Source organism: Psittacula echo (genome assembly GCF_963264785.1).
Source record: "Psittacula echo genome assembly, chromosome: 2".
Taxonomy (NCBI): Eukaryota; Metazoa; Chordata; class Aves; order Psittaciformes; family Psittacidae; genus Psittacula; species Psittacula echo.
In genome coordinates this window covers 72,250,760-72,277,134 of record NC_137737.1, presented here as the reverse complement: position 1 = coordinate 72,277,134, position 26,375 = coordinate 72,250,760, and the positions used below count along the sequence as shown (strand labels likewise).

The 26,375-nt window shown below is 47.5% G+C and overlaps 1 protein-coding gene across 1 annotated transcript in view; it reads right to left on the bottom strand.

Annotated features, from left to right (window-relative positions):
- DUSP22 (dual specificity phosphatase 22) overlaps window positions 1-26,375 on the bottom strand; it is a gene marked incomplete at its 3' end in the record, with an annotated part of 79,762 nt that overhangs the window by 4,662 nt on the left and 48,725 nt on the right. The window contains exons 7-12 of the mRNA XM_080609970.1: window positions 7,131-7,425; window positions 6,458-6,644; window positions 5,605-5,693; window positions 4,901-5,042; window positions 3,007-3,114; window positions 1,186-1,539 (exon numbers count right to left, since the gene is read on the bottom strand). Of these exons, the coding sequence (XP_080466096.1) occupies window positions 1,186-1,539; window positions 3,007-3,114; window positions 4,901-5,042; window positions 5,605-5,693; window positions 6,458-6,644; window positions 7,131-7,425 (1,175 nt within the window). The remainder of the gene's footprint in view (window positions 1-1,185; window positions 1,540-3,006; window positions 3,115-4,900; window positions 5,043-5,604; window positions 5,694-6,457; window positions 6,645-7,130; window positions 7,426-26,375) is intronic.

Below are 26,375 nucleotides of genomic sequence, written 5' to 3'. Positions count from 1 at the left end.
ATCAGAGACAGAATTATACGTCTTCAAATTAGCATGGGATTGAAGCACAAGCCAATACCCTGACCTCAAATTCCCCTTTCTAACTGTCAATTCTCACATTCACGTGAGATTTCTCTCTTTAAATGCGTTTCTTGCCTGACCATTTTGCTAGGATGGTGCATCAACCCTGGAATATAAAGTACGCTAAAGCTCTTGGTTTGGGTTTGATGTTTTGGGTTTTTTAATTCTTCAGGGCATTATGGTCTTGAGAGGGTCATGCCAGCGCGGGTGCCCTCCTCTAATGGGAAAACACACCTAACCACAGGCACATAGTTCACAGGTAGTAATGCCACAGATCTCAAAAAAGGGCAAATATGTATTCCTGATGTCCACGCTGTCCTCTGGGACAATTACTGTCTCCCACCAGTTCCCCTGGGTGGAGAGCTTTCCTCTCTCTAATCTAACTGCTCAGAAGTGCTGCAAAGTGGGGTTGAGGGTCTGCCCCTTCCCTCCATAGGCTGGAAGGAGAAGGCACAGTCCTGAAGTGTGCCCTTGCCACTCTGTACTGCCCTGTGCAAAACAAGACCTTCCCACAGAGCTCTGGAGAGGTAATGCACATCCTTGGTAAGAGTATTAGGGAATCCTGAAGCTCCAGGAGCTCTGCTCCTTTTTACCCCCAGGATATCTTTCAAACACCGGCAGAGCCTGAAAATAACATTTTCTACTGAAATTCCCGAGGCTGTTTGCACACTCTGAGCAAGATCTCAGGCTCTCTCTGGGTCAAGTTGAGAGCATTGCAAGTGCAGACAACAGACCTACCCAGGACTTACTTACACAAGCAGGTCCAAGATCAGGATTCACTTTCCTCCGTCACTCAGTTTGTGGAAAGACTATTTCATTAGGTTCCTCCTTATGCTTCTTAAAGATATGTGAGGTTTTGGGTACCACCAGCTGAGCATCAGTCCACTCCTGCTTGTCTGTGCAGGAGCACTGAACATGCGCAGAGAGCAGAATTTGACAGGAATATTCAGAAGTCAACCACCCCTTGACTATGCTTGCCCAGAAGAAGTGAGAGGTAATTCTCACTATAATTCATAAGGTCACATTAAAAGAGCACTCCCGTAAAGCTCTCACCATAAAGATGTCACCCATAGAGCAACCGAGTGACATTTCCAGAAACAGTATCAAGGCTGCAGCGGGAATTACCTGCTAAAAACTGCTGAGTATCAAAGAGCTTGCATGTTTGGTCCCTCTCCAGCTTGTTGGGTCGGTCACTGCAAAGCGCCAGAGGCCCATCCCAGTAGATCCTGCTTTGGCAAAGTCTCTTAGCGTAGAGGCCATCAGGTGCCATCCACAGTATTACTCCTCGTTCCAGGTGGTTCAGTAGTTTTTCTATGTTCTTCCTCTGGCCATTATCCTCTGGATACGGAAAGATAACTTGGTCCAGGCTGCTGACCTCATAACTTTGGCCATGGGATATCCTACAGCCTTCAGGACTAGAAGTTGTCACCTCTTTTACCAGTATTTCACGGTAATATAAGCAGATGTGGAGTCGGCAATCTACAAGGAGAAAGAAGAAGAATCACTGTGATACATTAGTATAAACATTTTATGTTTCTAAGTTTTATGTACTAAGGCCAACAGACAAGTCTGCATGAGATATCTGAGCCTGGTGGACACAACCACCCAGAAGCTCACATTAGCAAAAAATCGTATGAAGAAATAGATACTTTTGGGGTATGGCAGCATTAATGGTGCCTCATTTTATTATAAGGGCTACTGATGTGGGAATTTGGGAAGCAACTAACGTCCCACAACTTCATATTTCCATTTAAAAAGCAAAGTCATTGTTCATCATGTTTTCCAAGTTCACGTCACAATTAAACCACTGGCTCAGTACACTTTCACAGAATCACAGAATCCCAAGGGTTGGAAGGGACCTCAAAAGATCATCTAGTCCAACCCCCCTGCAAGAGCAGGGTAACCTAGAGTACATCACACAGAAACTTGTCCAGCCGAGCCTTGAATATCTCCAACGTAGGAGACTCCACAACCCCTCTGGGCAACCTGTTCCAGTGCTCTGTCACTCTCACAGTAAAGCCGTGTTTCTCACCAGATTTTGTATAAAGGAGGTTTCTGCACAGGGGACCTGCAAACTTGCACTCTGCTGCCTTAAGAGAAGCTACTGCTGGCTTCAGCTCCAGCAGGGCTATACCCAAAATTCCCAGCCTTACTTCCAAATGGCCATTTGGTCAACTTGGCTGACCTCTCAGAACTCACACAGAACTGTATACATACACATGCTTCTCTGTGTGTGTTTAATATACATACATATGTAAAATATATAAAAATATATGTGTGTGCACAATATATGTTCATATATATACCTATACACAAACACACACACATATATACACACATACAGACCCTGACTCAGGAGAACAAGAAGCCTGCTAAGCATCATGTTATAGGTTTATTCATGATCTCTGTAAAAAGCACATTCCTACACCTTTTCCCAGAGTTACTCAGAAAGTCCCCCAGCACCCAGATGTTTGCAAACCTGGCTGAAGTAACTTCCATTTTCTTTCCCGAATGCCTTACTTTCACCAGGAATAATGAAGCAGAGCAAGGCCAGACAGCACCAGCAGGAGCATAGCAAAGTACCCAGCTACCACCAGGTTTTGTGGGAGCTCCTCCCAGATAAGAAAAGTAACTGACCCCCCAAAATTTCCAAACTCCCCTAGGAAGGCCTGATTTGGTGGCTCACCAAAGCAACCCAGCAACTAACACCGTGAGCCAGAGAAGCACTTCCATAACTTTAACCACCTACATCCCTTGGAGCTGGGGCTACATGTGCTGAAGTATCATGGAAAACAGAGGCTTAAGACCGTACACCAAATCCATTCATTGAAGAGGTTTCTTTTTTTCTTTCCTTTACATCAGAAAGGAGAGATGGTGCCAGGTCAAGTCAGCAATGGAAGCCTCTTGCCAAGCTCCTCAGAAACCCCAGGGGGTGACGGACCTTACCTGACAGGGCGAGGGCTTCACCAGACCTTATGCTTGGCTCAATCGGGATGCCAGGAGTCTGAGACTCAGGAGGGGCACAAGCGTAAAAGGTTCCTGTCACCTGACAACCTGTGTTCACAAACAAAAGTCAGTGACAACTGCCTAAAAGTTAAAGAAAAGTTTGGGCAGAGGTCATAGCAATGCAAAAGCGAGATTTTCTGGGTCCACCAGGAACATTCTCTTTCCCCCTTCTTAAAAAAGACCTATTTCCCAATTATTCCAGGTATGCCAACTCTACCAATCTCTCCAGATGTGATTTGGGCATTTTTATTTGGGTCTGCATGAAATACTCCCTTAATATTTCAGTATTCCTCCTAGTCCTCTCCTCCTTACCTAACATGTTATTACAGAATAATACATTATTCTAACTATTATTCTAATGTATTACTCTGTAATACATTATAGAATATGTATATATATATATAAATATATAGAATGTATTTTATATAGAATATACTATTCTATAATACATATTATTCAATACCGTATTATAGAATACTACATTATAATATATTCTATAATACATTATAGAATAATTGCATAGAATAATAGCATTATAATAACACAGGAAACATTTACATTTTTAATTAGGCTTCAGTGCTCTTAAAAGTAGCCTGATAAAACAACTCATTTCATATAAGGAATTTTACCAAAGACTGGTATAACAATAAAGCTGGAATTAATACTCTTTCAAAAAGTAGGGAAGTGACTTGCAGACAAGTGCACACTGCGTTTCCCAGTGGCAGAACCCACCACGATCAGGAGCTGGAGCAATGCAGATACAAAACACCCACACCTCTAAGCACGTTTTAGAGCCCAGTGAGAAAGCCAATACCAGCCAACAACTGCCTCCAAATTCAGCAACCTGTGCTTAACTGCTGCAGAGGATGTACTTCAGGGCAGAGTTCATCCAGCTTGCTACCTCCCACTTTTATTAGCAAATAGCAAACGATTGTGGCTAATAATTCCAATACGCTGCCAGCAAATGTTGCAGCGCACTAAGCATTTACTTTTTAGCAGACCCAAAGATTTCTCTGCACCAAAACCTCTAGAGAGCTGTCCTCTGAAAATTCAGTATCTACTCTAAGAAGTACTTTTTTACTCCCCATCCTTTCCTGCCCTTCTGAACCAGCTGCTTCTCCTCACAATGCAAATGCCTGCATCGTCAGCTGAGTTATCTGCAAGGGTCTACAGCATACAGTTCCCTTTCTCTTCTGTTTTATCCCTTGCAGGCTTTAGCACGATTCAGGCTTTTTCCTAAGGATGCAGAGCTTGGAAAGCCATGATTATGTTAGGCTTTAGTACTGTGAGATCTCTGGGGAAGGGAATGTCCCTTTATTCTGTTTCTGCTGTACCAGCCCCAAGAAAGACTCAGTCCATGACAATTTGTCCCATTTGCTGCAGCACTGAAATAAAGTAATAATTTCATCTTTCCCCTTGGGAGAATAATGCCATTCTAATCCACAAGGCTGGAGGGAAAACCTCACTGATGTGTGCCTCAAAAGATTCAAAATCAGAAAGCAAAGCTAAAGAACACATGTTCCCATTTGAGGTTTAGCAGCGGGTTGGTTAAATTCTTATTGCTCAGGGCTTTTGAGACAACTGAGGACTTCGGGGGGCTGACTTGTACCAACTCAGAGCACTGAGTATGCCAAAACATTGCCACCACACATATGGTGGCAATGAAAGCAAGAGCCAAGACAAAGGCTCTTGCCATGGACGGTGTGACCCTCCTTTTGAAAGGAACCCAGCTACTTCTGTTAATTCCAACCAAAGCCACGAATAAGAAACCTGAAATCTGCGGTCCTTCTAGGTGACCAACCTCAGCAAGCAACCCTAAATGGGAGCATCTTACCATTTTCACAGCCGGGCCCTTGCCAGTGGTGACTGCGAGCTGCGAAGGGGACGCTGGCACACTGGTAGGGGATGTCAGGATGTGGCTGCTCTGGGGCGAACTCCCTCCAGTTCCGTTCATGGGGCACCATGTAGTTTGGTACCTATTCAATTTAATGAGATATTCTTTTACTCAGCAGCTGTCAAAACTACTGCAAGGCATTACATCAGCTTTCACATCTCAGCTCCTTGATTTTCTCTGCCAAAGCCCATGGAGGTCTAAGCATTGCCCAGGCTACACGCCTGGCACCTTGCCACCACCACCAATGAGGCTTTCAAATGAACTTCTCACCACTGGTGTAAATAACAAGCAGGGTGGAATAACAAAAGGCAGTCAAAGCATTGCTGGTAAATGTCTGCTTGGAAGAGCAAGGCTTCATTGGGTGCTTGCATTCTGGCATCAAGAGAATGGCAGTGCACTAATATGTATCATCCAGCAGAAAACAGCTATTACTCAGGGATAAACAACACCAAGGGAAATCATTTTGCCCTGTGGCCTCATATGACATTAGAAAAGTTGCTTCTCGATTTCTCAGTTTTCATAATAAAGTTTCTTCCCAGAGGGAACTAGAGAGCCACCCCAGCGAAGACAGACACAGCACATAACACAGAAATGATGCTGCTCAATGTACAAGCACCAAGTGAAATGTGTAACTGATGCCATACCTGAGATGGGAGTGAAGTGTAAGGAGATGGTATTGGAAATGGATGGCTCATCATTAACGGTTGCTCCTCCATGCTGATCTGTTTTGCACCTATGTTCACCAGAGGGATGAAAATAAATGATGTCAACCACATCTCGAGGAAATCCGAAACTGACACACTGAAGACAAATCCATACAGCCTGCCTTTGACCAAGCAGAGGACTAAAGTGCCCTAGAGTACCCATATGGGACACGATTCCCAGCCCTCGCTTGCAGGCAGCTCCAGGATGCCTTCAGTCCCTCTGGGCTCTCCAGTGCCCCACAGGAAGGTGCTGCCAGGCCATACCTACTGTTCCATGATATCTTCCCCAGGCTCTGCGAAGTCTTTGCCTCCTGCAAGGCCTTTTTATCACTGCCCCTGGACTCTGCCCAGGAGGCTGCAGGCTGGGCATCCCTTGCTCCCAGCAGTTACCTACTGCTCAAATCACTTCTGCCCTTCCCTGTATTCAAAACCTAGATCCAGCAGGCCATTTATTTTCCTTTTTGCCTGTCCCTTGAGCCGCTTGCTTGGCTCCCGCTACACAAAACTGGCAGGGAGGCTCCAGCTGAAGGAGCAGTTCCCCCAGCGATGTGCAGGGCGCCTGTCTGCATCTTCTGCAAGGGCTCCCTTTCAACGCCCCAACTCAAACACCAGCAGTCCTCCCGCAGACATGGTCTCTGAAGTCAGAACAAGCTGCACTTGAGCCCTGCATTCTGGCTCCTTAAAAGACTTTAAAAGAGCACAGGACCATTCCATCCAAGCACACTTCAGTCCTCATGTGCTTACAATGAGACATATTCACACTCTGTTACACAGGGAATTTGAGATGCTTTACCTTTTTTAGCTCCTTCTGGCACTATTCTGTACACTTTATAGGGATCTGAGATGTCCAGCTGGCTTCTCTCCACCAGTTCTTCAAAGTCATTGCTCTTGTTCAAAGCACACCTTAATCTTGTCTTCCAGGTAGGGGGATCTGGTTTATCAATGCCCTCTCTGAACTTTCCTTTAAAAAGAGCCCAAGCCTGGAAACATTTCAGATAATCAAAAGAGCAAGAAAAAGAAAAAAAGAAGAACAAATGAAAAAAGAAAAATAATCAACTACAAGGTACAAGTCCACAATGCTTGTATCTGTATCTGTGCTTATATGTGCATGAATTTACTCCCTACAGGTTTAGGCTAAGAAAAAAAGGAGCACAGTAAAGCAGGAAAAATGGTTTACCAGGCACAAGAAAGGGGAGAAAATAATCCAAGGCAAATTTGGAAATTGATGTGCCATAGTCCCACAAGCATTTAGCTCCACACAGAGAGCCCAAAAGGGCAGGCTTTCTCATCCTGTAAACATGGGGACATCAGGACACATCTAGAGGCACCAGTCAGGCAGTGGCGGCTGCAGGCACCCAGCAGAACCAGGTGGCAAGGATGGGATGGCAAGGAGCCACCGCAGAGCCCTCAGGCATCCCTTCTGCCCGGGATGTGCCCCACAGCCCTGACCCCAGGCTAAGCCCTACCTTGAAGAGGGCAGCATCCTCCTCACGGTTGTAGTCCTGCTTGCCAGCATGCTTCCAGGGGATGCGGAAGATGCTCTTCTCATCGTTCTCCCACACCAGCCCTGGGTACTTGCCACTGTCTATCTGGTCGATCAGCCACTGGCGGAGTTTCCCGTTGCCACAGCTCACTGAGTTCATCCCGCACTCGCCTGGCTCCAAGTTCATGCCACTCGTGTCAGGGGTCGGGTGGGGGGTTTTGAGGTGCCTCACCAAGCCCACCTCTCCACACACACCCAAGCACCAGCTCTCTGGGGGGCTGCAGAGGAAGGGGAGAGGGGCAGGAAGGAGGGAGAGGAAAGCCCACAGGTCAGGTGATGGACTAAGTCGCCATGTAGCGGCTGGCCAGCAGTCCCTGGTGCAGTCCCTGGCACCACATGTATCACCCCAAGCAGCAGCTACAGAATGCAGGGGGGCTCCAGGAAACACAGTACAGAGCCTCAGGAAACTGAGCACAGCCCCCCCAGCCTTCCCCAGGCACCACTGGTGCTGCAGACTCTGACAAACTTCCCCCCTGTCCCGACACTGTTTTGCATGAACAACAGGGGCTGCTGAGACTTGCATCGCAGGTGACATAAGGCACAAACCCCTTGTCCTGCTCAGAGTTCAACTGGGCTTTTTACTTTTTAACCAAAAAGGTAAAAAATTGCATAAAAATGTGCACATGACAGTGCACATCTGTAACATTAGACACGCACATACAATTTGGAGAGCTTCACGTACAGTTATGATTTATACGGCATCTAACTATAACATCAAAGTAGTTTTCACAAGCTCACTTACGCAAGACACATTTGAACACATGATGTCCTATACATATCTACCCCTCCAACTGCTCCCAGCACGCATATGTAGCAACATTCAAATCTATACATAGCAAATACCTAAAAGTGGAAAGACAGCAACCCACAGAGCCCGGCATAAGGGCACTGACTCTCCCCAGGCACACGGGAGCTTGCAGGCAGCCACCCAGAGCCCTACCCACGTGCAGAGCACTGGGAGCTGCGCAGCTCTGCGGTGATGGGCATCCACTGGAAAGGTTCTAACATGAGGACCTCAACACCAGTGATGGTGACTTTGTGTCAGGTTTGTCTCCCTGAGCTGAAAGGGTGCCCAAAAGCTTAGCTTGGTGGGTTCTTCCCCCCTCCCACCCCCCAATCTAATAAAGTGATTCCTCACCCACAGCCTTTCCCTCTCTCTAATACACAGGGAGACTTTGAGAGAGCCTTGTCTGACAAGTGCACACTATTGGGGCAGGTAGGCAGCTCTGCACCCCTTACATCTTTCAGCCAGCAGCATCCCCCCAGACACCAAATCCGGTCCTCAACCATCTCCCCAGGGTGCCTGCGGGTGGCCAGGGCCGCGGCTCCCCCATGCAGGGAACCCCTGTAGAGATCCCCAAAAAGTGCTTTCCCAGCCATTAGGCAGAGCATGAAGCGGATCCCCCCACACCCGCTCCCGCGACCCTCCCCAGGACAGGAGGAACCGGCAGTGCCAGTGGCTGGTGCGCGCCTTCCCCTCGGGAGCAGAAAACGGGGCGGGTATTAATTACTGTTCTGCTTTAAATTAGGGGGGAAATCCTATAACAGTAATTTTAAAAGAGCCAAACGGCTTCGCTCAGGTGCCGACAGCCGCGGGAGAAGCGCACCCCGGGGGAAGCCGAGGTGCCTGCATCACCCATCCCTGGTTGTCTTCCCCGACCCGTCGGGTCCCGCTTTGCCGGAGCGGCCGGGAGTGCAGAGCGCTGCGGCGGCCCGGGGTGTCCGGGGAGGGACCGAAGGGACTCGATGTGTTCCGCCGCCGGCGCTTACCTCTGTGGCGGCGCTGAGAATGGACAGGGGCCGCCGGCTGCCGAGTCGGCTGCTGAGACGGGGCGCACCGCGACTGGGCCAGCGGCCCCGGGAAGTTTCTTTATATGATGGAGGGCGTCGTGCCCGGGGGGGCGGGGGGGGGGGCGGAAGGCGGGCCCCAGCCCGGAGGTGGAGCCGGCGGAGGGGAGCGGGGAGTTTGTGAGCTGGAAAACATCTGAGGCAGTGACACATACCCGTTGCTGGTAAACACACGCTGCGGGGCGGGGGGGCGCAGCCCGGCGCCCTCTCTGCGTCCGCGTTGGGTGGGTTTTTTTATAAATCTATACAGACAGACACACGCACATAAATAGCCTGGGGAAACTCCTACCTGTGAGAGCCAGGCGGCTTTTACTGTAACAGACCCAGCGAGCTAAACCCACCAGAAACTTGGTAGACGGCGCCGGCCGGGCCCCGGGGCGGCTCGGGAGGACGGTGGGAGCATCCGGCCGCTCACCCACATCCAGGGACCCCCTGCCACCCAGCCCCGCTTTGCCCGGGCCACCGAGCCGGGATCGCGGAGGGGTACGAGAACACACCCCTGGGGCGAAGGAAACACGGCGGCCTCGGGCTGTCCTCTGGCGACCAAGGGCTCTCCTCTGGCGACCCCACCCCGTGCTTTGCAGGCCGTGAAACGGGGGTAAGGTGGGAGGCAGCGAGCCCCGACGGGGCGGTGGCAGCCGGAACCGAGATCAGCCGGTAACAGCCCCACTGAGCTCAGGGGATGCTGCCCCGGGAAAGCCCGTGTTAGGTATCGGCCCCAGAGCCGGGCTGGCTGGTGGGTGACCCTGGCTAGCTGGCCTGCTGAGTCCCCTGACCCAGAGTGGCGGGAGCCAGGGAAGGAAGGTTGAAGGAGTGAGGTCCCAGCTCGCATGAAAGTCTTTTGGGTTTCAAACACATGTTTGGTGCCACGGCACTTTCTTGTTGTTGTTCTGTTTGAACGTCTCCAACACACATCCACATCCTTTCTGCTGTAACGTATCAGATCAAGAAACCAGTCATTGCGCGCCGTGCTGGCAGGCCGCAGGAGCGGAGGGTGCACGCGGAGTTCAGGATATTAATTGCAAATCTTCAACGCCATCTTCTGAAATTTAAATGTAATTATCACCACGTTTTGAGGGAGAAATGAGAAGTGCAGGCGTTTTTAGGTATCGGGTGTGTAACACACCATCCATCCGCTAAAGAAAGAATTGGCAATGCCTATCCAAAATCTTCTCAGTCACGAGTTAAGGCACCTTTGAAACATTAAAATACACTTTGAGATTGGAGGTGACTGCCACCATGAATCAAGACAAGCAATCACAGCTTTACCAAAAGGCATCTGAAAGGCTTTCTAAAAATCCAATTTTGATTCCTATGGGCAAGACACTGTGGTACTCAGGGCGCCAACTGTAACTTCATTAGATATAAAACCATCTTGAAATATATCACTATAAAAATGAGCACTTTTGATGCCTTCTGTCTTTTGCAGCTTTTAAGACAAATTCTGGGCCAGCGTGAAACAAGCAGATTTGATCTGCATTAGGTCAAAATCCTTCAGAGGAGAAAAAACCAAAACCACAAAAACAAAACCCAGAATAGTTGTTCTTGTCCAAAGAAATCCATGTATAGATAGAGGAGTAGATGGGTTACCCATTCAGAAATCTTTAAGAGAGGAGAAAGTCAATCATAAAAAACCCAGAACATACATATGTGGGAGATAACCTGCCTGGGTGGTTGGTTGCTGTCCTTGTGCAGCAAGAACTCTATTAGAAAACTATCTCCAGTTGCCTAAATGTCAGAGGGGATGCTTAAAGCCAGACCCCTGCATGCACACTCGGCCTTTGCAAGTTAGTCTTCTCATGAGCAAGACATGCTAATCTAATTAGCTTTGCTGACTTCGTTACTTGGGGTTTCTGGACATCAGCCATTTCCATTTAAGAAGGAAATGAGAATTATTAATTAAAAAAATGAAGGACCACCATTTTGGTCTGTAAAATAGAAAACTCTGATCAATAACACAACTGCGGTGTCTGCATTAAATGCTGGAGCAGTGTGCTGGTAAACTTTCGTTGGGTGTTTTTTGCATATGCTAAGAGACAATTCCTCCCTAGCTGGCTTTGCTGGTGGTCAGAACACTTACAGCACCACACAGCCATCTGTTTCTAGTGATTTCCATGCCATTGCGAGTGCCTGACCCTTCAAACCTTATCCAAAAGCCCCACTGCCTTCATGGAAGTTTTCTGTGTCGATGACTGAAGACCTCTTGTGAAAGCGTGCTTGCTGCTACTTAACCACGGCAGTCACCACTGGGCCCCTGTTTTTCACACTCTTAAGGTCACACTGACTAAAGGCATGCCAGGAAAAATGACTGTTTCTTCTCAACAGTCGCTCACAAACCCTCAGCACATAGAAAACTGGCTTCTGCTTTCACCAAACTCTTCTGAAGTCCCAGCTGACTCACCTGGGAATTGCACCCAAGGCAGAAAAGCAAAGAGAGATGTCAGCTCAGACCAGCTGCCAGGGGCTCTCTGAAATGGGTCCCTACTGAAAGGTGCAGTGCTGAACCAAAGGGCAGACATATTAAACACTCTTGCACTGGGAGGGCTGTGCTGGTTGCGCTGGACATCCAGCTGCCTGCAGCTCCGGTAGGAATGTGCTTGCAGTGGCAGGTCCCAGTGGGCAGTAAAAGTCTGGTCCCTGCACACTCACTGCATCCCAGGGCAGACCCACCAGTGAGCAGAAGTGCAGCAGTGAGTGGGCTCCTTCCCCAGCTGTCCAGCTCTAGCCTTGGGTGATGACCCCTGACCAGGGCTCTTCAGAAACCCAAGCACAGCTTTTGCTGAAGCCCTTGACAAGCGACATTGGTACATGCATTTTCAGAAGTGGGTCAAGCCAGCAGAAGTGGTTTTGAAAAGCCCACAGCTGCCTGTCTACATCTTTAGCTGCCCCAAAACTTCTTACTTGAGAGATGTTTGAGGACTCAGCACCTTGCAATTGGCACCGGTTTCCACTGAGTGCCTTCTTCCCTTAGGAGTCCTTGCAAATCCCTGGTTTCAAGTCTCTGTGAGATAATGCCCTCCGCTGCCCAGAACAGAAGCCCAACTCAGACCCCAGGAAGTGGCACTATTAAAGCCTCACAACCCCATGCTTCAGTCAACAACTCTACTTGAGTTCACAAGTCCCACAACAGAAAGACCTTCATGCCATAGATGGCATTGATGGAATTCAGGTACGCCATGGAAGTTTGGGCGAGATTCCCAATTACCTTGATTTATTCCAGCAAAGCACTCACCCTATAAGCAGCCTCACATGAGTTGCAACAGGCAGTTTTAAGCATCTTCTGTTGTGGTAACTTCTGGTGTCGTAAGCACTCTCTTCTCATTTTGGGGAGGGTATTTGCAAGTTCCTCCATTTAAAATAGGGACTCCTGAAACAGTTACTAGTCTATCAATCATGTAACTTCCATATTACTAATTACACAGTCATTTTAAACTGTTAGAAATAAAGCAAACCGGCGAGTATGGCCACATCCTTTTAAGCAGAAACGTCGCACAGTCCAGTTGTGATTATTTTGGGTGAATTCGGTGTTCAATGCTTTTTCTTTTCACGTACTTCTCCTCTGCTTAGTAGCCAAGAATATTTCAAACTGCCTTTCATGAGGCTGCCATCATGCCTCCGTACATCAGCCTGTGCCTGGGATTTAAATAGCCTTTCTCCGCTTTGAAGAGAAAAGGTTGGTGCGTGCATCCAACCAACACGGTGCAGAAGCAGCAAAGTGCTCTTCCCCAGTGCTGGGTTGCCAGGCCAGCTTAGAAACCCTGAGTTGACACCTTCAGCTTTTCAAACCAACAGCAAAATTCTTATGGAATTCCCGCTCCTTGGGGAAAGAGGCTCTTTTGGGTGAGCAGCAGGCCCTTGGACAACTAGTGTTGGGCTGATGGAGTTTGTTTTATAAAACAGGCACCGAAGTGTTGCTGGAATGGGGGGATGAAAGGCTTCAGCAGTGTAAGCATCGCTGCCCTGCCAGCTGCGCCCCAAGGCACTCAAGTCCCATCAGGCACCTGAAGGGAAAGGTCATACCATCAATATCTATTGCATTAAGAGCATAGAAATTCAGCAGAAAACAAACCAAAGGCCAGTCCTCAGAGATCCGAAGGGCTGGATGCAGCCAGGCTTAATTTATGATTATAACCAGTTCCACACTCTACAACCGGTTACGTTCAATAAGAACTTTCACAATACAGATTCATGAGCAGTGTGGTTTATTGAAGCAATGAAAATGCAGATTTGGAATTGCCACTGATAAACTCACTTACTGCATTAGTGGTAAAATCCAAAGATAGCCAGCGATTAATTGAGCTCATATGGAAAAAATAGCCAATTGAGTTTTCATTAAGCTTAGTCCCACCCAGGTATCATCCGATGTAGTCAGAGGCGCATATCTTACTAAAGAAGTGTCCCTGCTCTGGGGAGAAGAGGAGCATGCCCATCTGAATATGGGCATGCTCCCATATTATATCAAGAATATGACTTGTCTGCAAGGTCATATTCTCACCCTCTGCCATTTGGAAAAGTTCAAATGCCAAATGTTCAGATGACCTTATTCCTACAATGTCATACTGCTGGCAGTGAATGCTACACTGGCAGCAACACGGTCTGCTGGGTGCTGGAGACTCTTTTGATGATAATGTAATCAATACACTTGCACCTAAATCAGAGATATTTCCATGATTTCTTTTTCATTTTCCCCCCATCTTATTTATCTTTCCACATGGTTTCGGGGATCTCTAGTTATTCTTCGATCATTATTAACTCTCTTCCCACCAGTAGCCCAATAACATTTCCATTTTCCCAAATGCCACGCTGAACTGTGGAGCTGGGATCTGGAGGGGTACAGCTCAACAGCCCTTTGATGACTGGCTTCTGATGCTTTCCAACACTCCTCATGCTGACTGGGAAAGGAGATGCAAGCAGAGTGTGTCTTACAAGCAGATTTCTGAAATTAGGAACAACTCATGTTTGGAATTATGGTCCGTATTTTTCAATATGCAGAAATGTGTGAAAAGCTGTACAACCTGGATACATCCATTTTAAGATCGCATATCCTTAAGGGCAAATGCTGCTGGAGGATTTCTAATGTGTATTTGTTTCTATTACAGGTACAAGAGGTAATTAAATACCACTGCCATCTGAGGGAAACGCCAAGTGCTTTGAGAGGCAGAAAGGGAAATCAGGTAGTAAAGAAGGGATTTTCCTTTGGGAAGCCAGAGGACCAACCAAAGAGGAGTATGAAGGATAGGAGCTTGGTAGTACTCCTGCATCCCGACCACCTGATGTAGCCATCATCAGGAACCACAAAGCATGAACATTTCCAGTCTAAAAGTAACGGCAAGAGCTGGCTTTACTCTTGGGGTGCTCTAAGCTTTGTTCATTTTGTAAGGGAGCAGGACCTTGGATTTTGTGTGTCTGTACACATGCTCACATGCCTGCATTTTGCAGGGTGCTGGTGACAATGCCAATTTTCCCAAAAAGTACTTTTCAAAGATCATTCTACACTCCTTGAAATGCCACAGAGTAGCTCTGGATCATGGCCTGCTTGTTATCAGTCCAAGCATGACAGGGTTGATTCAAGGCCAGGTTGAATGGGGCTTTGAGCAGCTTGGTCTAGCGGTAGCTCTTCCTGCCTGTGGCAAGGGCATTGGAACTAGATGATCTTTAAGGTCCCTTCCAACCCAAACCATTCTTCAGTTATGTTATCCTCAGAGCATTTCCCATAAATGTGATTTAGACACTGCACTCAAAGACATCCCAAACATGACTAACAAAACCCACTTACTGCATTTTGATCAGTAGTTAAGTCAATCTGGGGAAGGTATCTCACCAGCATGGAGAAGTGGGACTGCTCCAGAGGTGGTACCCAATCTAAGTGTGATTTGTTACAGTGAAGAACAAGGTAAAGGATGAGTTCATGCCCTCCCTCAGAAGAACTCCCTTTCTGGAGTGTGGGACACAGAGAGAGAGGGACAGATTGGCTGTTGCAGGAGTAGGAAAAGGATGCACCCAGTGATGGGGCGGTTGCCACCTGGGTGCATGGAATGGGGTGAGACCCCTGGGGTCACACTCTTGAACCCTTTCCTTCAGCAAGGAAGAAGTGAATTTCCAGGTATCTGGGGAGCACAAAGCACTGGCTGGTAGGTTGGTTGATTCCTGGCATGTTTTGAGCTTGTCAAGAACCGGTGGCTGGATGACACCCCAAGTGCTGGACATTCTGGGGGAATGCTGTGAGATATCCATGCCCGAGGGAAGGGAAACTGCTGATGTGACCACTCTTAAGTATTTTTGCTTTAACCAATCTTCGCTGGCTTTCATACCAGCATAATGTAAATACTGTTCTTGGGCTCATTTGTATCCAAGTTCAAACCCACATCATTTCCTGGGTTCAAACTTGGTTTTGGGGTTGAGGTTCCACTTCAAAGAAACTGATCTGCAGGGAGCCCAGTTAAATCAGAAAATGACTTGGAGAGGGAAAGGACTAGGGTGACACAACAAGAAAACTAAACACTGAACATTAAAGAACCCACAAGACCTATGCTGTACATGTATTGCCCATTCTGCTCCCACTTCCTACTGCAATTCTCAAGTATAAAACTGTCTGGGTTTTCTGTCATTTTGAGCATCTTTGTGAAAAGCAATGAAAAGCAGGAATTTAAATGATAGAGAAAAGAACTCAGAAGGGAGGGAGCTTTGGGAAGTTTCACAAAAACCATAGATGTGGCTGCTCCTGAGATTTCACTGCTTTAAAGAAACTGGGAGGGTCTCCTCTTGTCTGTGGCCATTGCAGAGTGGAAATCACTTGTGCCACATACATCCCTGTGGAAGGAGATGTTTGAGAGACCATAGGTATAGCATACCGTGTATAATTTCAAACATGATTTGGTTTCATCCTATTTTGATTAGTGAGGGGTAAATCCTCAGCCTGGACTTACTGAGCAGATGGTGATGAGATGCAGATGGTTGTGAGAAGGAGGTGGTGGCGATGGTCTAGCAGTTTGTGTTACCTTCTTCTTTTTGACAGACAAAAAAGGAACTCGCAGCCCCAGAGGAAAAATATTTAGTGAGCAAGAGGAGCTATAATCTAAACTAGTTAAAGAAAAAAAATCCACTTATTAATTGTTCTTCCTCAGGGAGCAACACAAATAACCTGCCTGTGTTCTACTGTTGAGGAGAGACCTGACTCGTCATTCACAGCAGCACAATGCAAGTTTGGCTGTAATCTAGAGAGAGTGAATGTGAGCCCTAAATGAACGTACAGCAGTATTTCACTTTGAAAAGAAGCGGGTCAGTCCTATTAGATGTGCAGAAGAAGGATTTAAAAGGATACAAGTCTTTGTAAGCAAGGATTGCAGTGGAGGGTGAGAGCGGGGAATAGCGAGTACATCCAGTCAGAATTTCTTCTGCTATCACTGATCAGTCTAGCATGTACATAAACCAGCGCATGCTTTCTGGAAGTTCTAATAACATGAAAGGCCTTCATCAGCTGCAATCAAACACCACTTTAGAACACAGTGCGAGATGAACCACTGGATCCTCAGCAGCTTCAGCTCCAGTGCTCAAATCATGGGGCAGCACAAACCGCTCAACAGGCTGGCTGCCCTAGGCTTAGGCTTCGATGCAAGCTCCTGCAGGGGGGAAGTAATCATTCTTCAGTCCTGTGACAACTGGGATGTCTGTGTTACAGTCCTTCTTGCCAGGAGGACAAGGCCTTGTAAATGAGAGGTAGTGGGAGCATGGAGAGTGTTTGACATTACAAAGGGTTAATAAATTGCTTAGAGTAACCTATTGCTCCTGAGATGTCAGTGTCTTTTGGGCTAGAGCATCTTTTGGTACCATGGTGTAGGGCAGAAGGGGCAGTGTAACCTGGCTTCTCCTCCTCACTGATGCTTGATCTCCCCAGGCACAGGGCCCAGTGGAACAAGGAGACTGTAGCAAGGCTCTTCAGTGCTCACTTTGCACCGTGCCCCACACAGGAGCTGGCCATATGCAACCTGCCAGGGAAGAGGTGGAAGCTGGAGGCACAGGTGCTCTCCAAACAGCAGGCTATTGCTGGGGGACAGCGATGGCTGCATCGCTCCTCAGCTGGCTCCAAGGCATGCTTCTCCCCCACGGCTGATAAAGCCTGATGGAGGGAGGTTTAGGAATGCTTCGCCTTCCTTGGAGAGCTCAATGGCACAGCGCTTATACAGCCCTATTTCCATAAATGCTAAGAGCATACAGAATCTGGAAAGAGCAAGCAAACATCTGGGTGACAAAGGATAAAACTACTAAAAGTGAGGGGAAATACACAAGAGCTAAAATGTTGCCAGAAGTCAGGAGGAAACTTCACAACATTCTGTCCGTTTTGGAAATGTCTCCCTGAAGAACAAATATGAGAAATTATAGTGACAATTGGTTATTACATCTCCTCCTACCTTTCTCCACTCTAGATCACAGCAGCTTTTGGTATCAGTGCATAAAGGAGGACCATGGTAATTGTAGCATCCACCAGTGGTCCTGTCAGGAGAATAGCATTTGGGACCCAGTGGAGCTGTGGTAGGAGAAAAGTCATGCACCAGGTGCTAGTCTGAGTAGGTGCTGCCAAGGAGAACTGGAAAAGCCCTGCAGAGGGCTTCCTATGGGCAGCATTTGGTTTTATACTACTGGCTTTGCTGGGGCAGAAGCAAAGCATGCCGGCCACAATGAGAGATTTGCAAAGGTAGGGTGGGAAATCCTCAGCAGTGCAGAGGCGCCGCTTTCCTTTTAGTGACATGGGAAAATCTCCCCCTTTAAACACGTTGTCCACCTCGCTTTGTTCGACCTGGGCACTCTGAACTGTGCCTGGCAGTTGATGCCGTCCCTCGGTGCCTCCTGAGGAGTTAACAGCTGCAGCGACTGTTGACAGCCGATGCAGCCTGGATGGCCGATCTCATGAACTTTTGTACCAGATTGCTCTTTTCTAATGGTGAAAAAAGAGAGAGATCTCTGCATGCATGGCTACCTTGGTTAGCATGAACAGGAAGGGTACTCTGAAGGGTGACTTACCAGCATGGGCGAATGCTTCCCTCCTGAAGCAAAATCAAGTTTCTCCCAATGCCAGTGATGCAAGCCTAGCCACGCACACTTCTGCTGAAGGCACTGCATGCTAGGAAAAACCAAGAAGTTCCATCACCCACTTCGCACTGCTGGTTTCGTTACATAATTCATGGGTTGTTTTCCTTTTGGCAGGGGGATTGCATCAAAAAACCACAGCACCTTTTAAAAACAAAAACAACCCCCCCAAAACTGTCTGTTGTGATTGCTTACAGCAAATGCAGCTCTGGCTGTGATTGAGTGGGAAGGCACCATGTGTTACTGGTCCGAGCAAGATGGCATGGATGACATGCCACTGGTTTTCCTGCAGCACCTCAGGCCCATCATGGGGCAGTTCATCCCTCATTATCATCTCTGGACATTCAGACCTACCAAACTCAAAAGGCCTCCAAAATCCCCTTGCAGAGCTCACCACCTCTTATGCTTGAGAAGTATCCAGTGGTTTCTGTAAAGAGCATATTGTCAAAGCTGCTAGATTCTTTTTTTAAAGCTTCTTTAACCCTTTTTCTTTCACAGATTTTAGTCCTTGCAGCTGGGAGAGTTTATTTGTGATAGTGCAATGGTATGAGAAGCAGAGAAGCAATGTGGCTTCGTCTTATGTAAGGCAAAATCCTGTTCCATCTCTTTATTACTACGTTAGCCTCTGCTCCATGCCAGTGCTGCAGATGGCTGCCTTGAGAAGAAGAGGACGGGTGGAGAAGGGAAGAAGTAAAAAAGCCACTTGGTGGCCTTAACAAACTGCTCCTCAAAGCACTGAAAGCCAGATCCTGCTGTCACTGAGCTCAGGAGGAGTTTCCCACTGGCTTCACTGGGGTAAAGTGTCCGGGCCAGGAGCTGCCTGCTGCACAGGGACAGACAGTCCTGGCCCTGCCAATGCAAGGGGCTGCCTGCTGCTATACTGCCTGAGCAGCCGTGAATTATGAGGTTTCCCTCCCCAGCTGCAAGGCAATGACTTTTAGAAAGACTTTTTGAAAAGGACAGACAGCAGCATTTAAAGGGATGCGGACAAAATTCCCTGCTGGCACAGTGCTTCTTGAGAAATGGTAAATGCCCCACATAAAATGGCACATGTATCGAGGCTTCTGAGGCATCTTTCGGGTCAGGAGTTTACTGGCCTGGTTACTTCCAAGTCTCCACAGTACTGGTAGCAGCGTATTACTAACAGCAGTCCCAGGACACAGCTTCAGTGATGTTGTTCCCTATCCACCCGAGCTCCAGCCTGAAACCTAGACCAAGATCCATTTAATGTATAATGTATCTCAATGTATTAGAAAAACCAGTGTCTAGATTCTCCAGTGATCGTATGTTTGGTATAGGTGTGCATTTCGACATCAGACAGTCAGATAAAGTCCTCTCTACTAAGGACTGGGAGAGCTTCAAGGGCTGGTGCTTAATTTTTTGCAAGGCAAATGATGATCATATGATGTTGCTGGAGAAGCAGCAGTACAAGCTGTCCTCATTAGGGGAATAAAATAAATGACAGGGACAGGGAACTCAAGAACATCATTATTGCTGCCCAAGGCTCATTTGGGAACCCATGTTACAAGGGCTGCTCCAGCTCTGCTTGGGATCAGTGCTTTCCTCTTCCCTCAAAAGTCCCCTTGAACCAAGGTCCCATAATTTTGATGCTTGCCAGAAGTTTAAAGGATCCTCTTGGGAACTCAAAATCTATAAATTTATACTTCAAAATGCTAGGTCACATTTCCGGAGCACAGAGGCCTTTCAAGGAAGGTCCATAGGGCAGAACAGGGTGTTCCAGCATGGGAAAGGGATAGAGTGGTACCAGCAAAGTGGCAGGAGAGTGTCACCTCTGTCTTCAGTTTATGAAGGCACAAAGCAGCTACAGCGCAAAGGATTTACAAGTATGGGTGCCTCCAGTGCCATGGGATGAGGTGTCACTAACAACACAAGCAAAGGAACCGCTATTATACCTGCAGAACTGAGAAAAACCTATTCAGCTCAGCACACACTTTAATGAACCTCCTCAGAGCTTAAGGGAGAGGAGGTTGTCCACCTGCAACATCACCTTTCAGCTACATTTTATGGCTTCTTTTCACCACTCCGTGTAGATAGGACTTTAAAGTACAAAATGTCAGTACAAAGAATGGAAATCTGGGCCTAACTTCCCATTGGTCAGGAGAACATCACGTGTCAGCATGATCTCATGTAGTCTAAGTCTGCAAGCCCTAAATCTCATTGTAGAATCATAGAATTCCAGGTGGAAAGGACCCCAGAGATCTGGTCCAACCTTTCCTGGCAAAAGCAAAGTCTAGACAAGATGTCCCAGCACCCTGCCCAGCTGAACCTTAAAAGTGTCCAGTGTTAGGGAATCCACCACTTCCATGGGGAGATTGTTCCAGTGGCTGATTGTTCTCATTGAGGAATTTTCCTCTTGTGTTTCAGTCAGAATCTCCCTGGGAGTAACTTGTGCCCATTATCCCTGTTTTCCCCATAGGATTCCTTGTAAAAAGGGAGTCTCCATCTTCTTTGTAGCCACTCCTTAACTACTGAAATGTGGTGGTCTCTCCTAAGCCTTTCTTTTCTCAAGGCTGTACAAACCCAGCTCTCTCAGCCTCTCCTCTCATGGCTTCCCAGTCCTTTGATCATCTTTGTGACCCTTCTCTGGACCTTCTCCAACCTGTCCATATCTTTTTGCATAGCAGGAACCAAAACTGAACGCAGTATTTCAGGTGTGGCCTAAGAAGCGCTGAGTGGGATGATGACTTCTTTATCTCTGCTGGTGATGCCCTTGTTGATGCAACCCAGCATCCTCTTGGCTTTATTCACCACAGCTGCACACTGTTCACCCACATTGAGCTTGTTGTCCACCAGGAACCCCAGGACCCTTTCCACAGAGCTGCTCCCCAACCAGATCGATCTCAGCCTGTGCTGCATTCTTGGATTGTGTTTTCCCAGGTGTAAAACCTTACACTTGTCCGTGTTGAACTTCATAAAGTTCTTTTTATTTCACTCTTACAGCCTATCCAGGTGTGGTGGTTTAAGCCCAGGCCATAAATTAGAACCACGCAGTCTACTTCACCCCCACACCTTTCTTCCCTCCACTCCTGGAGGGACAGGGAGGAGAATCGAAAGAATGCAACTCCCATGGGTTGAGATAAGAACAGTTTAATAACTAAGGTATAACACAAATCACTACTGCTACCACTAATAGTAATAATGATAAAGGAAATAACAAGGAAGAGAATACAACCGCTCACCGACCAGAACCTCGCCCCCACCCCGCAGTGTTCTAGCCCTTCCAGGCACTCTCAGTTCTACATCCTGGGCATGACGTGCTGTGGTATGGAATACCTCTTTGGTTAGTTTGGGTCAGGTGTCCTGTCTCTGCTTCCTTCCGGCTTCTCCTCCTCCCTGGCAGAGCATGAGACTCACAAAGTCCTTGCTCAGGGTAAACATTCTGACCAGTAACTGAAAACATCGGCTTTATCAGTATTATTCCCAGGCCGAAAGTCAAAACCACAGCACTGCACCAGCTACTAAGAAGGAGAAAAAATGACTGCTGCTGCTGAACCCAGGACACCAGGTCATCCTTCAGAGTGACTCCCTTTCAGAGTGCCCACTTCCTGCTCAGTTTGGTACCATTGACAAACTTGGTCAGGGTATACTTGATCCCATCTTCCAGATCACTTAGGAAGATATTAAACAGTTGGGCCCAAACTTCTCTACTGATGCATTCATGCTTTCCTCATATTCCTGATCCTCACTACAAGTATTACAACAGTGCTATAACCATGGCACTGCCAAGTACAGTTCACTAGCAGCCAGTTTGTCTGTACACTCTGGCCTAAAACCATCAGCTTGGTTAGTCATTGTGTTTTCATTTTTCTTATTATTCTTTTCTTTTTGGTGCATTAAGTTACAGTAGTCAATGTAATTCTCAAAGAAGAGTCCTTCTCCTTTCACCTCTCTGTTTACACACAGTATCAGCCATCTTTTCTGCCTTCTCAGAAAATCCAGAACAAAAGCTTAACTCTACCTCACTATATCTTTCTCAGGAAACTTACACAGTTCCTGAAAGTTTCACCTGATTTTCCTTCCATCTCCCACAGGCACTGCTATTTGCTTGTAGAGCTTTTCCCTCATGCCCTTTGTGATAGGAAACCAACAGAACAAGATCAAAGCCTTGCTTAGCTTTCCTCTAAACACATGATGCTTTTCTCTTCACTGAGCCAGGCCACTACAAACCCCATTGAGATCAGGTTATCTGTTATGACTGTTCACCTTCAGGCTCTTAACAAGCATGCATCATGAGCTGCTCAGGAAAATTCAAAGGAAAAAAGAGGCTTATAGAAGGTGGAAGCAGGGACAGGCGGCCTGGGAAGAATACAGGGATGTTGTCCGGGAAGCTAGGGACCAGGTGAGGAAGGCTAAGGCCCAGTTAGAATTAAACTTGGCTAGGGATGTTAAGGATAACAGGAAGGGATCCTATAGGTACGTAGCGAAAAAAAGACAGACTAGGGACAGCGTAGGCCTCCTTCGGAAGCTATCGGGAGAACTGGCTACCCTGGATTTGGAGAAGGCTGAGGTTCTCAATGACTTCTTTGCCTCGGTCTTCACTGGCAAAGGCTCTGACCACACCACCCAAGTCTTGGAAGGCGAACGCAGGGACTGTGAGAATGAAGACCCTAGGCCCACTGTAGGAGAGAATCTGGTTTGAGACCATCTTAAAAACCTAAACGTACACAAGTCCATGGGACCTGATGAAATCCCTCCGCGGGTCCTGAAGGAGCTGGAGAACGAAGTTGCTAAGCCACTGGCCATCATATTTGAAAAATCATGGCGGTCAGGTGAAGTTCCCGATGACTGGAAGAAGGGAAATATAACCCCCATTTTCAAGAAGGGGAAAATGGGTGACCCAGGGAATTACAGACCAGTCAGTCTCACCTCTGTGCCTGGCAAAACCTTGGAGCAGATTCTCCTGGAAGGCATGCTAAGGCACATGAAAAACAACAAGGTTGTTGGTGAAAGCCAGCATGGCTTCACTAAGGGGAAATCCTGCCTGACCAATTTGGTGGCCTTCTATGATGGGGCTATGAAACCGATGGGCAGGGTAGAGCAGTTGACGTCATCTACCTGGATTTGTGCAAAGCGTTTGACACTGTCCCGCATGACATCCTTGTCTCTAAATTGGAGAGACATCAATTTGATGGGTGGAACACTCGGTGGATAAAGAACTGGCTGGACGGCCGCAAAGAGTTGTGGTCAATGGCTTGATGTCCAGCTGGAGACCGGTAACGAGTGGTGTCCCTCAGGGATCAGTGTTGGGACCTCTCTTGTTCAACATCTTTGTCGGTGACATGGACAGTGGGATTGAGTGCGCCCTCAGCAAGTTTGCCGATGACACCAAGCTGTGTGGTTCGGTTGATATGCCGGAGGGAAGGGATGCCATCCAGGGGGACCTTGACATGCTTGTGAGGTGGGCTGATGCCAACCTTATGAAGTTTAACCATGCCAAGTGCAAGGTCCTACACCTGGGTCAGAGCAATCTCAGGCACAGCTACCGGTTGGGCAGAGAAGAGATTCAGAGCAGCCCTGCAGAGAAGGACTTGGGGGTGTTGGTTGATGAGAAAATGAACATGAGCCGGCTGCAGTGTGCGCTCGCAGCCCAGAAAGCCAACCGTATCCTGGGCTGCATCAAAAGGAGCGTGACCAGCAGGTCGAAGGAGGTGATCCTGCCCCTCTACTCTGCTCTCGTGAGACCTCACTTGCAGTATTGTGTGCAGTTCTGGTGTCCTCAACATAAAAAGGACATGGAACTGTTGGAACAAGTCCAGAGGAGGGCCACAAGGATGATCAGGGGACTGGAGCACCTCCCGTATGGAGACAGGCTGAGAAAGTTGGGGCTGTTCAGCCTGGAGAAGAGAAGGCTGCGTGGAGACCTCATAGCAGCCTTCCAGTATCTGAAGGGGGCCTACAAGGATGCTGGGGAGGGACTCTTCATCAGGGACTGTAGTGACAGGACAAGGGGTAACGGGTTCAAACTTCAACAGGGGAAGTTTAGACTGGATATAAGGAAGAAATTCTTTACTGTGAGGGTGGTGAGGCACTGGAATGGGTTGCCCAGGGAGGTTGTGAATGCTCCATCCTTGGCGGTGTTCAAGGCCAGGCTGGATGAGGCCTTGGGTGGCATGGTTTAGTGTGAGGTGTCCCTGCCCATGGCAGGGGAGTTGGAACTAGATGATCTTAGGGTCCTTTCCAACCCTAACTATTCTATGGTTCTATGACTGTCCAACACACCAACAGTGACAGAAACTGAGAGTCATTGGTGCAAAGCCCTAGGATACTGTAGGAAAAAGAGAAATTTGATGACAACCCAAAGTCACACAATGGCTGCGAGCTTTTCTTCTTCATACAGTTTCTGTGACACTTTCAAAGACAATCACAGCGGACGTCTGTAGAAGTCAAAGAGCTGTCATGTTTATTGTTCAAGCAATCAGATGCCAGGAGGATTTTAAACACATCATCCTGCTGCAAGTTCTTTTGAAACCTTAAGATTAGGCTATACTCTATCAGTAGTCTTGTTCAAATACATAAGTTACCGCTCTCTAGAATGTGATATTCATAAAAATCTTCACATATCTAATTATTACTGACAGGTGGAAGGGAACGTATACCATAACATAGATCTTCCTTTTCCTGGCTGCTATGACTTTGCATCTGCAGAGCCTGATAAAAATCATCCCTGAAATGTGAAGCTCCTGTTCCCTGAACTGCAACAACATGCGACAGACCAAGAATATCGATTACCCGCCTCTGAAGTGTGGCTAAAAAGCAAAACTGCCCAAAGCATCGTTGACTTCTGAATGTCAAAATGTGTATTAAAGGCTTATCTTAGGATTGCACTCGATGTTTAAAGCTTCCCCTCCAGGTCTTCAGGCTAATCCTCTCCCAAGCAGAACATGTTCAATAGTAGCAATCAGCTAATCAGTTCAAAGTTACAATTGGCTCTCAGTTCCCTGGGGCACACCAGTAAACCATGCCATGGCTCCATGGTCAGCTCAGCCTGAGCTGGACAGGGTCATTAGCTTAGCTCTGGCCTGGCTCTGTGCACTCAGACCTGGAGGCACCCTAGCTGACGAGCCCTCTGTGAAGCCAGGACATGCAGTGTGGTGAAGCACAGAGCCTACAGGATCATGCACAGGCAGGCAATCCTCTTCGATGCGCAGGCTTTACTCTAGGTGGTGGAAGCACAACTATATTTGTTACCATTTCCCAGGAGAAAATGCCTTTACTCACGATTTCATAGTCAAATATTTCCTTCAGGCACCATCTTGGTAGGTTTTATTAAAATGGGGTTTCTAGTCTGTCATCCTGTCCCTTCTCAAACAAATGTACTCCTTAACCGCAATCGAGCACCACGCACAGAAGCTCCTGCTTATTTAATTGCAATTGCTTGCTTAACATACCCACTGCTCATCTGCCCTCCCTCTTCTCCCAAAACATACATGGGTGGAAATTCTCTTGCTCAGAGATTCACGGGACTTCATGAAATGCAAAATTAGAAAATGGCCTGTTTAAAACAACTACTAATGCCTTTCTTCTATTTCCCACAAAGCGTTCTTGTAACCAAAGCCACAAAAAAGGAGGTATTTTTAAACAAGTGGATTGATTCACTGATTACTGTCTCTTCCTCCCCATTACTGTTTCCCATCAGAGCTGTCAAATTACTCTCAGAGCCTGAAGAAGTTACTGAACCATGCTCTCCCTACTCTTACCTCTGCTGTTTTTGCAGCCCAGCCCTCACATGAGTTATTTACACCTAGATAAAATGTATATTAGTTTCTAACCACCTTAATATACATGCTTCAAATTGAAAGTGAATAAAAGTGTTTAATTTTGTTGAACAAATGAGCAGCATAGACTTCAGTCTTCAGTCTTGAAGGGAGGGAGGGAAGCCTAGAGGGACTAAAACAATGCTAACTACCCAGCTTAGTGCTGGAGGCAGCCATGGAGAGGTCAAGGAGACCTTGGCCATTAGTGGGAAGACAGAGGCTTCTCAGATACACAGCTTGCATCTGCTCTGGCTGAAAATTAAAGGGAGTTTTCCTTTTAACTGAGGTGCCCACAGCAGGCACTGCAAGTTCCCCAACCCTGCTTGACGTTCAATATGTTACAAGATGCTGAGGCTCCTGAATCACTCTCAAACTGAGGAACGGAGGGTCAGTCCCCACACACCGACCTTCCCCCCAGCAACGACCCAAGAAGTGACACTGCATTTCACCCAAGTGCAGTG